The following is a 13,552-nucleotide window of genomic DNA, read 5'->3' as shown; positions in this document are numbered from 1 at the left end:
TGGGCACTGAACACGCAGAATAAGTTCTAAACATGTGAAATTGGAATTAAAAAGTCAATTCTGATGATAAATGCAGATGGTACCACCTATCTAAAGTTAATAGCAATACTTTGACTACTCGACTTTAATCTTCTGATCAGGGTAAGACTGAACTACAGAGGTGATTAAGATTTAGTTGGTATATACTTTTAGGTCTTTGCTGTATGTCTTGGAAGTCAGATAGAATAATTTTTTGAGTTTACACTCCCACGAGAGAAACTGCAAGACTATTCTTTACTCTCAAGTATGTGCCTCTGACATATCCGAAACACTTGCATTAATCAGTTTCACAGCCATTGTCAGAAGGTGAGAACTAATCTGGGTTTCTCACTTTCCACATTCAAAAACAATGGGGTTAAGTACAACTACTTTGGGAAACTATTTGGCTTTATCTATCAAAGTGAAACATGCATTTCCTAATACCTAACAATTCTATCCCTAAGTATATACTCAACAGAAATGCCAACATATATGTACTAGGATGTTCATAGCAACATTCATTATAATAATTAAAACTAGAAACTACCCAAATGTCCATAAGTAGTAAAATGGCTAAATAATTGTGGTCTAGTCACACAATGGAATGATCGAACAGTCTACAATCACAAATAGTAATATAAATAAATTTCACATAATAGTGAGTGAAAGAAGCCAGATACAGGAGTATGTACTATAAGATTCATTCTACTTATATAAACTACAAAAACACATCTAATTTATGCTTTTCTAAGTGAAAATTGTGGTTACCCTTTTGGAGGGATTGTGGCTTACGTGACTGGAAGGGAGCACAAGGGTGGCTTCTGGGGTGCTGGTAACATTCTATTTCATGATCTGGGTGTTGGTTACATTGGTGTTCAGTTTGTGAAAATTTGGGCTATATATTTATGATACATGTAGTTTACTATATGTGTATTATATTCTAATAAAAAGTTAAAAATAAACATCTTCACCAACCACAATTACAACAACTAAAACTCCTTAGTCCCAAATTATTCAATGATTTATAGTAAAAATAAAGTCAGGAATTCAAGATTCTGGACTTGTGGGTTCATTTCACATCTATCAGGTTAGACTGACTCTAGTATGACCTTATCTTCAGATTACAAAGATCTATAGAGATAAAACTGGTAATAATATATCTTTCTTCTTGCTGATAGATGGTTTCATTTCCCTTTTAAAAAAACATTGCAATTAATTTCTACAGCTCTTTTTATTTACTATAGGACACACACTGTTTCAGAAATTATTATTAGGCGCACACTAAGACATGGTAACTGAATGTCTAGCAATTCTGTTAGAGAAGGAAAACAACACCCAAAAATGCTCTGAGATCCTTGTAGGAAACCTAAGACAAATACTACCACTACATCCTGTGTAGCGTTGTCTGAGTTTGTAGAATAAACTTCTTGACCTGATGGATGTTTAAATACAACAAATGGTAAGACCACGGCTCAATATACTTTTGTGAATTAAAATGGACACTTTGGAAACAAACTTAATGTTCTGCAGCTGGCTGTCCCAATTTAAAACATGTAACTTTTGTGACCTTGTGGGAGAGGGAACGCTGGTAGTGTCAGATGTCTGGGAGTAAATCTGAATTTAGTGACTTTTGGAAACACTGTTTTTGAGGTTGTTTCCCACCTACATAAGACCATTTTTATAAACTGGTTAACCAGGAATCCAGCTGCAGGAATGTTTGGATGTTTCCTTGTGGCTAGAATTCATTACAAACTTTCTTTGTTACTCCCCAAAGGCTCTTTTATAGATGGACTAGTTAGTGATGATAACTTAACAATGGCTAAAAATTCCTGATGAAACAAAGACTTTATAAAGCTACAGTCAGGGGAAAAACATGTTTATGACAATCTCTCCTGATACCATATTAGGTATGACTGAGGCTATAGTAGTGAATAGAAAGAGAGATTTGGAAGTCTGATGCAGTTTTTATAGGATGAAGCCAGAATTCTCTTAAAACGATCAGGTGTCTGGTGAAAATACAAATGAATTATAAGTGGGAAACCATTTAAAATCATCTTGCAAAATAAATAAATAAAATAAAATAAAATAAAATCATCTTGCTTTACATGCACTGATTTTTTTCTGTGTGTTTACATAGGGTATTGCATTTTAAAATGAGGCCTCTTATAATCAGTCTAAGTGGAGACTTAGTCGCTCTAAAAAGTAAAACATAAAATCTTTTACACTACATTCTATAATTATAGCATTAACACACATCTTTCATTTTGCTAAATAACTTTTAATAATCAACAATCAAACTTCTTTCCTGACATTCACAGTGTGCACTTACCAATTAGCAATTTTGCTTTTTAAAAAAATGCCACCTCAAGACAAGCAGGCATCAAGTTGCTGATACGGATGGGCCCTTCATTACCAGACTGACCCCTGGTCTTCCCAGAAGCACTTGCCTGTACCAGTTTGTTTTGAGACTGCTTTGTTCTCAAAGAGCATTTAAAGGTGAATTTTTAGTCTTTGTATTATTTTCACAACTTACCCCCCTAACCAGTTTTTGTGTGGGTGAGGGAAGAAAGCAGGAGAGAAAGCAAACGGTTATGGAAAGAGATTTTTACAAAAATGTAAAATAAAGTACAGTATTTAATAAAACGAATGCAGGATTATGCCACGTTTTAAACGTACAATCCAATACTTGTGTTATCCAAAGAGCATACCTGAGAAAATGTTAAAATGAAGCTGGCTTCTTCCTGTCATACAGCATCTCTTTCCATTGCCTATTAATGCATACTCAGAGAATGCAAACTAATTGTAATGTTAGCCTAAACCAAATATAAACGTGGAGGCAAATCTAATGCTACTTAAGACAAAAATGGAGAAAGAGAAGGAGGAGGGAAAGAGGAGGAAGCGTAGGAGCACATGCTTTATACAAAGCTAAAGATAACTTTGATTTTTTGGTTTATCTACTATAGAATAATGCTCTAATTCTCTGAACATAAATGGTTAAGGATTATTCAATTTCATATTATATGCCACTCAATTCTATTAACTAGGTAAGAGAGGCAAAGGTCCATTAGTAAAAACAAAAGTGTTTTTAAAACATAAAATAAATTATTATTATTAGCATACAATATAGAGGGTTAACATATTCATAGAATTATGGTATTTTTCTACATGCTCACCTCTGACATATCATGCACTAGCAAGAGAGGAATACTTATTGTTGTGATGTCATGGGTACAGCAAACCTTGAGTATGTTTCGGAGTCCCATAATGGCAGGATCACGAGCAGTGATATTTCCAGATTTTACATTGTCATCCACACAAAGATGAAAAGCAACATGGATTTCTGAGAGATTAGAATGCCGTGTAATGTAAAATTCTCCTGTGAACAACAAATACAATCGTAACTTTCAAATGCATAAACCACAGTCATCAATGGACTTTATAAATAACTGTAATGGGCAGTCGATGTGTCGAACAAAGAGGTGTATCAGGAATCAATGTCAGGCTCAGGAAGCAAATATGATTACTGCATCTTAATTCTTGGAAAGAAGGTGATGAAAGAAACAGTAGCCAATTTTGCATTAGGTTAATAAATTGGTATGAAGTGACCACCAGGTAGTAAATCATCTACTTTTTGATGTGAATATTCAAAATGTCCAACTTAAATTTAACATGTAAAAATAGGTTACTTGATTACCTGTTATCCCTATACCCTAAATCTGCTCTTCTCCATCTCAGTTTATGCGTCAATCTCTGTCCAGTTAGTTGCTTAGGACAGAAAGATAGAAGTTGCCCTTCATTACCTTTTTTCTCTAAATAACCTCTTCCCCAATCCCCAATCTCATTCACAACCATCTATACTCAGTAATATCTCCAACAAATATCTCAAATCTGAGCACTCCATTTTTATTGCTATCACCCTAGTTCATGCTATCAACATCTCTCACCTAGATTTTTGTGATAGGTTTTCTTAATCTGTTCCTATTCTTGCCCATCTACAAACCATTTCTACATTGTAAGCGAATGATTTATATATAAATCAGATTATACCACTCCCCTACTTAAAGTCCAACAGGCTCACACTACATTCAGAAAAAAGTTCAAACCCTTCTCTGTGGTCTGCAAGGTCTGTGTGATCCGGACACCGCCTATCAGTCTGATATCCTCTTGTCTCACCTCTCTCCTTTTGCCAGTCACACAGGCTTTTGTTATGTTCTCCAAACATGCAGAGCTTGTTCTTAATACAGAGATGCTTTGTGAAAGGCTTCCCTAAGAGTCTTGTATGGCTGACTTCTTTTCATCACTTATGTCTCAGATCAAAGGTCGCCTCTTCAGGGACGTCTTCCTTGACTGTTCCGTCTGATAGACGACTCCTTCACCCCTCACTTATTCTGTCACATTGTTCTGTTTTATTTTATTCTCAGTACCGAAATTCTTTTATTTGTTTATGAGATTATTTTAAAGAGACCATTGTTTACACTCCATAACTACAGGAATTTTGTCTATCTTGTTTAATGTTCTATCTCTAGCACATAGAACAGTATCTGGTACATAGAAAGTAGTCAATAAAAATTTGCTAAAAGAATGAACAAATGTTTTAGATTGAATGTTAGAGCAGTATTTATCAAACCTTAAAATCCATGCTTTCTACAATCATTCCATTTTCTATGTAACCACACTAGCCACTTCCTCCCCTGCCCTCCCCCTCAAAAATAAACAAAACATAAAACATATAAAGAATATGTTTTCACAAATACACATGGTTTCCTGGAAATTCTGATATATCTTTCTAGGAAAGCTGTGCTCTTCTAAGAAATACTCTTCTATCACTAACCCCTGCTCTCACAGATTCTTCTTATCTCTCTTTGCTTCGAAGTCTTTATCTCAGAATTTTACTTATATTTACTTATAAACATACAGTATAGTTAAAAGTACTTAATATATTATAGCACAATGTTTAACCATTTCTAGTTACCAGTGTACGTAAGTTACCCCATGGATGCCACTGACAGGCCCCAGGCAAAGGCCTTTAGTTTCTAACTTAAGATGAAAAAATTAGATAAGCAGAAAAAGAAATTAAAAGATAGTGACAAAAATATCAACATAAACTAGACAAAAATAAGTAAATAAAAATTGTTTGATGAAAAATAGAATAGTTACAATTTCTCTGGAAGGCAATAAAAGGCACAGACAGCGTATCAGAAACCTGGTAGACTCTATGAGATGATATCCTTTTGGGCCCAGTGAAGTACATTACTGACATAAACTCCTACTGATAATTTAGTGATGGAAGTCACAGCATTAAATATGAGCTAGTGAGGCAGATAACTTACTGAACAAGTCAGGTGCTCCTAATCCCCAAACTGGCACAGCTTTGTTTGACCTTAAGTGACTTGTCTCTTGGCCTCATTTTACCCCATTAGTAAAATGGGGTCATGGAGCTGGCAGTAGTAATCAAAGTAACATAACATAGTAGAAAAAGGACTAGATTAGGTGTTAAGAAGATGTGGTCTCTAGCACTTTTCAGCTGAGTGATCTTGGTTAAATCAATTCAACTTATAGATCTTCTGTACTTAGTTTATGAAATGGGAAGAATAATGCCTACTGCTTTCCCCACAAAGTTGTGAGAATTAGATTATATAGACTGTAAATATTTAGCTAATGACAAAGCATGGTTAAAAATTATAGAAATAAAACTGTTTTACTTTGCAACTTAAAAATTTTAAAGCACTTGTGATTTGGATCTTTTATCCTCTTCTGTTTACTTCCTAGCTGTGTAAGCATCCTTTAACTAAATGGAAATTCAGATGCTATCGACATATCTAACTGAATAGTTTAATATTCCTTTTCTAGTACAGACTTAAGACATATCTTCCTAATTTGGTGGTGATAACAACATACTAACTTACAGGCTTTTTCAAAAAAAGGAGCAAGGAAAAAAATAAATATAGCAATAAAGAGTCAGGTTTAAAAAAAAATCAGACATTGGTACTTCCAGAATAGGTAATAAGACTGGCACATTTTAAGAAAGTCACAACATATGGATGATTTAAATAATGGATCTATAAAGTAAAACACAATAAATCCTGTCTCAATAAAGGTATTTTTAGATGGAGAGGAAGACAGTTTCCTGTTCCACAAAGTGAAGAAAACAGCATGTGGTGATGTAATCCTGCCTCTAACTTTATCTAGTAAGGTAGGATATCTGAAGGTGGAAGGAAATTCGGAAGCTGACAACCACAAGCTAACTGAATGACAAGATGAATATCAGAAATGAGTATGCTATTTGCTTAGATTACATGGAATGGGACCTACACGTAGAAAATCTGGGGAAGGAAATGTGAGGAAACAACCTTGGTTATTTAAGAAACTGCAAAATTTACTATTTAGTTTAAAAGACCTTACATTTATAAACGAATAGGCTTTTCTTGTTATGCCCTGTCATACAAACACTGCTAATGAATTCAATCTGAAAGTGGATCAAGAGACTGAATTTCCTGTTTATAAACAATATATCCAAGAATAAAGAAATGAAAGATATAGAAAGCATGAAAATTTATGAGGAAATGGAAATAAGATTTTCAAATGACCCATGTTCTTTCTGCAAGTTTAATTGTTTGCATCTCTATGTACCATTGTTTATATTCAGAGTAAAAATTATTTCTTGGTTCATTTAACAAACAATGTATAAAAAAGAAAATCTGAAATAGCAAATAACAATAAAACCTATACAACTGCTTGAGCAATTTTTCTTGTGCACATCTAGAAAAAAGTCAGTACTAGTATAAGATTTAAATTGCAGAACATCTGTGAAAGTACCTTATACAGATAAGTGATAGACTAATAAACTTTTTATAAAGCACACCATAAGAACTTATGTTTCAAATCTATGATTTCAATGCATATGATTATGAGAAAATTGCAATTTAAAATAATACTTACCAGGCAAAATATTTAAATAGTTTCTATCAGCATTTTTAGTCTTATCATCACTTTCTCCATTTCGGTTCCCAGATTCTATTCAGAAGATAATGGAACATGAAAGAACACAACACATATGAAAACACATTACTCCTCCTCCACAAGCAATCACAAGAGTAAAAATTTACTAGGGCTCTCTAGTTACCGGCATTCTGATGCATGCTTTATATAAATGGTCTCATTTCATTCTCATAAAATGCCTATAACCATAACTTTATGAAGTAAGTACTATTACTACTTCATTTATATGTGAGGAAACAGAGGCTTAGATAACTAACTTGATGTACAGGTAAGTGGTGGAACCAGGTCTTGAACACACATACTCAGATTCCAGGTCTTACAGTCTTAACCACATTGGACTTGCCAATACCTTATTTTTCATCAGGGAGGTTGAAGGCATTAAGTTAATGACACATAAAATAACTTCATTAGATAGTTGTCATGTGGCCATCTTTATTTTTAGAATCTGAGTCACTGTTGTTGATATAACTTGTTCAGGACTACAAACAAATAGTTAGTAGAACCGGGAATCTTGTATTCAGCCCATTCCTGAAATTTGTCACTTCTTATCTGACATTATATATAATGTATTTCAAATAGGTATGTGAGACTTTCAAATGGAGCATTTTTTTTCAGTCAATAATTTTTTTCTTTTCTTTTTGAAGATATATTACTTAAAAAAATAAATGTGAGTAAAATAAGATACATCACAATTGACTACACATTATTTTACATACATATATATATTTAATAGAAGATAACACTTGAATTTTATAAGAATTCTATCGGAATTAAAAAGTACAGAATGGAGCTCTCCTTAAGAGGCTGAATATTTATTCCAATTAAATACAAAACTGTCTGGAATGGCCTTTAGCATCAGAAAATCACTTGAAAGGAGTCTGAATTTCGAAAGAGTAAATTGCAAATACCAAGGGAATATTATGGTTTCAAGAATGTTCTGAATAAAAGTAACAATATTTTTACCTAATAATTACTTTGATAAATTGATTTATAACACTGTAACTTGTTAAACATATATTTTAAAGAGACAGAGAGGGAGAGCAAGGCACAAAGACTGTGTTGCCAGAATCCATATTTAATGTAACAGTTTCTCAAACAGAGCCATGTAATTGATAAGCTTTGACTAAATGATCATGATCCGGAAAACAAAAAATAAGGACTTTAGTTTTGTTAACACGGGGTATGAACAAACAGAATCCCTATTAAGTAAACAAGAGAGAACAGTTCATAGTCCATTTTCCTTTCTACATTTTAATGGTAACATCTTATAATACTAAGAAACTGGCTATTTTTATTTTTAAAAAAATGTATATAAAATGTGCACAATAAACAAACTGTTTTAGTAGGAATATAAAGATGTTAATAAACACAATAAAGAAAACAATGGACTGTCTTAGAATAAATGAGTATTTGTGTATCAGGATACAAATGTGTAGAGCAAATGTGTAGAGCAAATATGTGAACATGCACAGAAAAGGAAAAACGGAGTAAGTATGTTCACAACATTCTTCATTAACAACATGCTGGTTTCCATTAGGAAAGTTGTCCTTTATAAACCTACTTGTTTCACTGACTCACTTAAACCACAAAATGGTTGTTTGAAAAGGAACAAAATAATACCATGATGTACACACACTGCCTTAACCGTATGTGGTTTAAAAACTTCCTGTCATTTACTGCACACTTTCTAAATCTCATAAATATACTTAGAATCCTCCTCCCACACCTGTCACGATGCCAAACTTCATGCTTTCTTTAGTCACTACTAAGAATAATATTAAAATGTTACTGATCACATCATTGCTAGTTTCAATGAGATGACAGAAGAAAATGGTAGATGAATAAGAGGACAAACTAGAATTTCCCAAATGATCCTTTGTTAGGATATACTTCCATACTGATTTCCTAGTACTCAGCCTGCTTTTGTCAAATATGACACATACTGCCACAGCAAAGCCACAGTCACTAACAATAATAATATAAACTGGGGAAGCCTCTATGGAGAGCAACTGCTAACATTATTAAAATTATAAATATATGTATCCTTTAACCCAGGAATTTCTTTAGGCATCTATTCTATAGATGTGGCCATACACACACAATATATAGATATGGCCATACACACACAACGATATATGTGCAAGGTTACTCATGCATTATTATTCATAATAACAAAAACAATGAACAGGTCAAATGTCTATCAATAGGGAACTGATTAATAATGGGTTATCCTGCAATGGACTACTATTCAGCAGCAAAAAGGTATGAAGATGCTCTTTATGTACTGATAGGAAATGATGTCCACGTTAAATTATTCAGGGAAAAAACAGTGTACATAAAAGTGTGCAGAGAAAGCTGCCAGTTGTGTAAAAGGGAAAATAAACACACAGATACAGGTGCTCTTATATGTCTGGAAGGTACATGTGAGATAGCACTGGCTGTCTCTAGAATAGGAAACTGGATGGCTGGTGGGTAGGGTTACGAAGACTTTTACTGTATGGTCTTTTGTACAGTCTGAATTGTGAATCTTGAGATTGTTTCACCTATTTAAGAAATGACTAAAAATAAATAGAATGTTATTTAAAGTCTATTGAATAAAGAAGGCAACTATAGTGACTGCTAATCAAGTAAAGTCTAGATGTCTACATTCAAGCATCAAGAGAAAATGAACAATTCTACAATTTACATGGGAGAGAAGAACCAAGATACCAAGCAAAGATTTAACAGTATCTCTTTGTTTACTATATGACTCAAAAGTCCTATAACGATGTCTTTTAAACACTGTAGGTGCAAAACAAACAAAAAAGAAATCCGAATAACCAGAAGCAAATTTAAAGGTCTGACCAGCCACGACTTAAACACTTGCCATATTTTATTTCCTGGACAGGACAACAAGTTTTTACATGAAATGATTAAATACAAAGTATGTATTCAAGCCAGATAAGAACATGTATTATGATTTTATGCCTGTGATATATGAAATGTCAGAAAAACACATATTATACATATTTTTGAATATTACCCTATTTTAGCTTCAACAATGTACCAATTTAATTTTTTAAAAACCTTTTTAAATTTTCATTTTCATTTTTCAATTAAAAACTAGAATTACTCTGTAATTTGATTCAGAGTGTTTTCTTTTACATATGTCTTCCCTAAAGTTTCTCTATGAAATCTTCTGAAGAAAGATGCCTTGAACTTTTTCCAAAGCTTTAAAAAATCATTCTCCAGTAAATTCCCTAAATAGTTAGAAAGAATGTTCATATTGTAGCTAGAAACAGAAAAAGCAGGGCATAGTTCTGGACATAGCAATTTTTTAAGAAACAACTGAAAACAATTCTTATAATTGACTTCATGCTACCTAAATGAATCAAAAATATAAAAAGTGTATATTTTGTGCTACTATTTACTTCGTGATTTCAATGCCCTCTGACGTAATAATTAAGTCCATTTTGGACATATAGAACTTTGTTCAAAAGAGCATCTACTTTCCACTGAGTGCCTATGTATAACTATTGAACTGAAATTTAAAAACAGTTTTGGCTAAGGATCTTGAACAAGATCATGCAAAAAAAAAAAAAAAAAAGGAAATTAAGAACAGAATCCAAGCTTCTAAAGATCTTGAATTTTGTTCTTAATTTCTTTCTTCCACCTTTCTACTAATAAAATTTTCTGTATTTCAATGATGGCCCATATGCTATTAGAGTGCTTAGGGACAGAACATACTGAAAGTGAAATTTTTTAAAATTCGAATTTTACTGACCATGTGATTCTTTCAACTTACTCCTGCGCTGGGTTCTAGCATAAAGTACCACCTGTTGGACAACTTCTAGTTGCTCTTCAATTCGGGGAAAATGGAAGTCAGTGCATTCTTGGCAAACTGTGGCAAAATCTAAGGAACACAAAACATTTACAAACTTCTAAAGTATCAAGTATTTACTATTTACTTACAGACAAAGAGATTTGGTGAAACGATATAAAATTCACAAATATGATTTCTTATATTTGTCCTTTCAATAATTATGTCATATTAAGTTAGGGTACAGCAACTTTATTTTGATCAGAAATAATATTTCAATAACTCAAAGAGTAAACAATTAATAGACAAGGAAATTTTAATATAGGTCCAAGCCTCCTTTAAATAATATACTTTGATCATAATCCAGTGTCATAATCCTGAAAAGTGCTAAAAAACTCACAATCTCAAAAAGCACTAAAAAATACAAGAAGTTTCTTATATTTATGATGGGAAATAAATCCAAACTTCTTTTAAAAAGTTATACATTTTATATTTTAAAAGACTTTTTAATCATAAAATATGAGTTGTACTATGAAGGAAGGTAGAATTTTACCTAGCACATTTAAGAAATAGGTTATTTAAAAAAAACAAAAAGGACAAATGGATGAATTAAAATTCACTGAGCCAGAATCTTTCTAAATTGAAAACTACATTTATATCTTGATTATTCTGTTTGTTATACTTTGAAACAAGGACTCTATTATTTACAATATAATAGAATTTTAAGAAAAATTAAATACCCTGAAGCACTGTACACATGCTAAAATACGAAGCAAACCTAAAATAGCTGTGGCTGGGTATGTGAATTGTTTATCTACTTGAATATTGAGGTGACTAAATTTTTTTTCAATTTTTCGATAATTTAATTCCTTTGTTAGAACAGTATTAAAAGGATAAATTCAATGAAATAAATATGTATAATGTTAACTTACCTCTTTTAATACCACTATATGAATTGATTCGATTATCTACTAGTAAAACCAGGCCACAGAGAGATGTGGAATAAAGTGATAGAGCTGTTTGAAGGCGATGGAGTTTCACACCACTTCGATGATTTCTTTTATGCTTACAGAAATCCAGCATATCTGCTCTCAGCAATCTCAAATTATGCATGGTCTTCAACTGGGCTCCTAGGGGGCAGGCAACAATCCCAGAAAGATACTTAGCTGCAAAAATTCAGTATAACAGGGTGCAAATCTCTGTGACAAGAATCCAAATAAATCTGTGCTACAAATGATTAAAAATAGGCCTTGTGATTTCCTATTTTAATAACTATTAATATTTAATCTTTCTATTTGCAAAAAATAATATTTAAGCTAAAACAGAAAACATACAGCCAACAAACTATAGGCTTTCTTGGAGCAGAATATTGTAATTAAAAATAACCTGGGTATATCCTACTCATGTGCTAGGAATTTTTCTCTCATAGCATAAAAAAAGTTTCACAAGTTTCAAAAAATTATGACTGCAAAAAATTAAAACACTTACCTAAGTGAATGGTAAAACTTTCTTCTAACTTTCTCTGTTCCTCATAAATCCTTCCATTTGCCTCTACAGATTCTCTGAACTGACTTGGTTGAACTTTAATTTCTTCACTGAAATTAATAAAATTATTGATTTTGGGTGGCATGTTTGTCAAGAACTTTTCCTAAAGGAAAGAAAGCTTTATAATGAAATGGCACAAAAGTAACAGCTGAAAGTAGCACTTAATTTATACCTAAACTTATCTTTAATCCATGGTGACAAGTAAGTACCAACAGGTTCTAAAATTCCCACTTGTTCTTTCATTTCCTCACTGTAAGTAATGCATATTTTTCATTTTCAGTCACTATAATATTAATTCATATATTACCATTTAGTATTTCTTAGTGGCCTAAGAGAATGGTTAAATGAAATGACTAATTTATTACTTTAAAATGACACATTTAAAAAATTTATAATGTATCTTTTATCAGGGTTGACTACAGGCAAAACTAGAAAATAGGCAAAGTGATAGAAATGAATATTAAAAAGTAGAAAGTCAAGGAATAATAAAAAAAGATGAAGTTCAATTTAATGTATTCACATCCTCTACTTTTTTATTTTCACCATTTTCTGTCCTCCCCCCATCTCACAATATTCTCTTCCCATTAAAAAACACTCTGCTCTTATGTTTCCTAAAAAGGTTTCCATGGAGGCACTATAACTATTAATTTCACAGTATGCCAAAGATGATATAAACCTATAATAGTCATCCATTCCCCTGACTACATTTTGGGGGTTAATCCAAGCAGTCTCATTAATCTCACTGGCTTCATTAGTAAATATGGCAAATTTATTTATAAAAACTTATTTATATTAATAAAATACCCTCATCATAGCATGTAGAAAGCCACAAAAAAATATTGTTCCCATTCTAACAAGAAAAAGCCAGATAATCTATAAAATAATAACTTCTGGAGCCCATCAGAGATTTGAGGTAACAAGGCATCAAAGTAAACTAAATTCTCAAGTGTGACACACCCCTCCAAGGAGAGACAGGATAGTTTTCTTTTTTGGCAGAGCATGGTAAAAATGCATTGTTGTAATTAATGTAAGGAAGTAAGAGGAAATCAGCTAAAATTTTAACTAATTCTTAAAGGTCAAGTATGGGCTAGCATGTAAATTTAGAATAGCTATGTGCCACAAACACTAGGGAAGTTTGCATTCACTGCAAACTCTTTTCCATTGGCCTCCACCAGGTGCATCCAAGAAAAC

The 13,552-nt window shown here is 32.5% G+C and overlaps 1 protein-coding gene across 8 annotated transcripts in view; it reads right to left on the bottom strand.

Moving 5' to 3' along the window:
• The window catches only part of CUNH12orf4 (chromosome unknown C12orf4 homolog), a 40,570-nt gene that overhangs the window by 6,347 nt on the left and 20,671 nt on the right, over window positions 1-13,552 (bottom strand). For 7 of the 8 annotated variants that reach the window (XM_011361800.2, XM_023531578.1, XM_023531575.1 and 4 more), the window contains 5 exons: window positions 12,305-12,411; window positions 11,749-11,946; window positions 10,781-10,909; window positions 6,958-7,032; window positions 3,192-3,394 (listed from right to left, as the gene is read on the bottom strand). In XM_011361800.2, the coding sequence (XP_011360102.1) occupies window positions 3,192-3,394; window positions 6,958-7,032; window positions 10,781-10,909; window positions 11,749-11,946; window positions 12,305-12,411 (712 nt within the window). Of the gene's footprint in view, window positions 1-3,191; window positions 3,395-6,957; window positions 7,033-10,780; window positions 10,910-11,748; window positions 11,947-12,304; window positions 12,465-13,552 lie in introns of all 8 variants that reach the window. The other variant, XM_023531580.1, reaches the window with a different exon arrangement.

This window comes from Pteropus vampyrus, unplaced genomic scaffold (genome assembly GCF_000151845.1).
Source record: "Pteropus vampyrus isolate Shadow unplaced genomic scaffold, Pvam_2.0 Scaffold70, whole genome shotgun sequence".
Lineage (NCBI taxonomy): Eukaryota > Metazoa > Chordata > Mammalia > Chiroptera > Pteropodidae > Pteropus > Pteropus vampyrus.
This window is presented reverse-complemented; position numbering and strand designations above follow the sequence as displayed.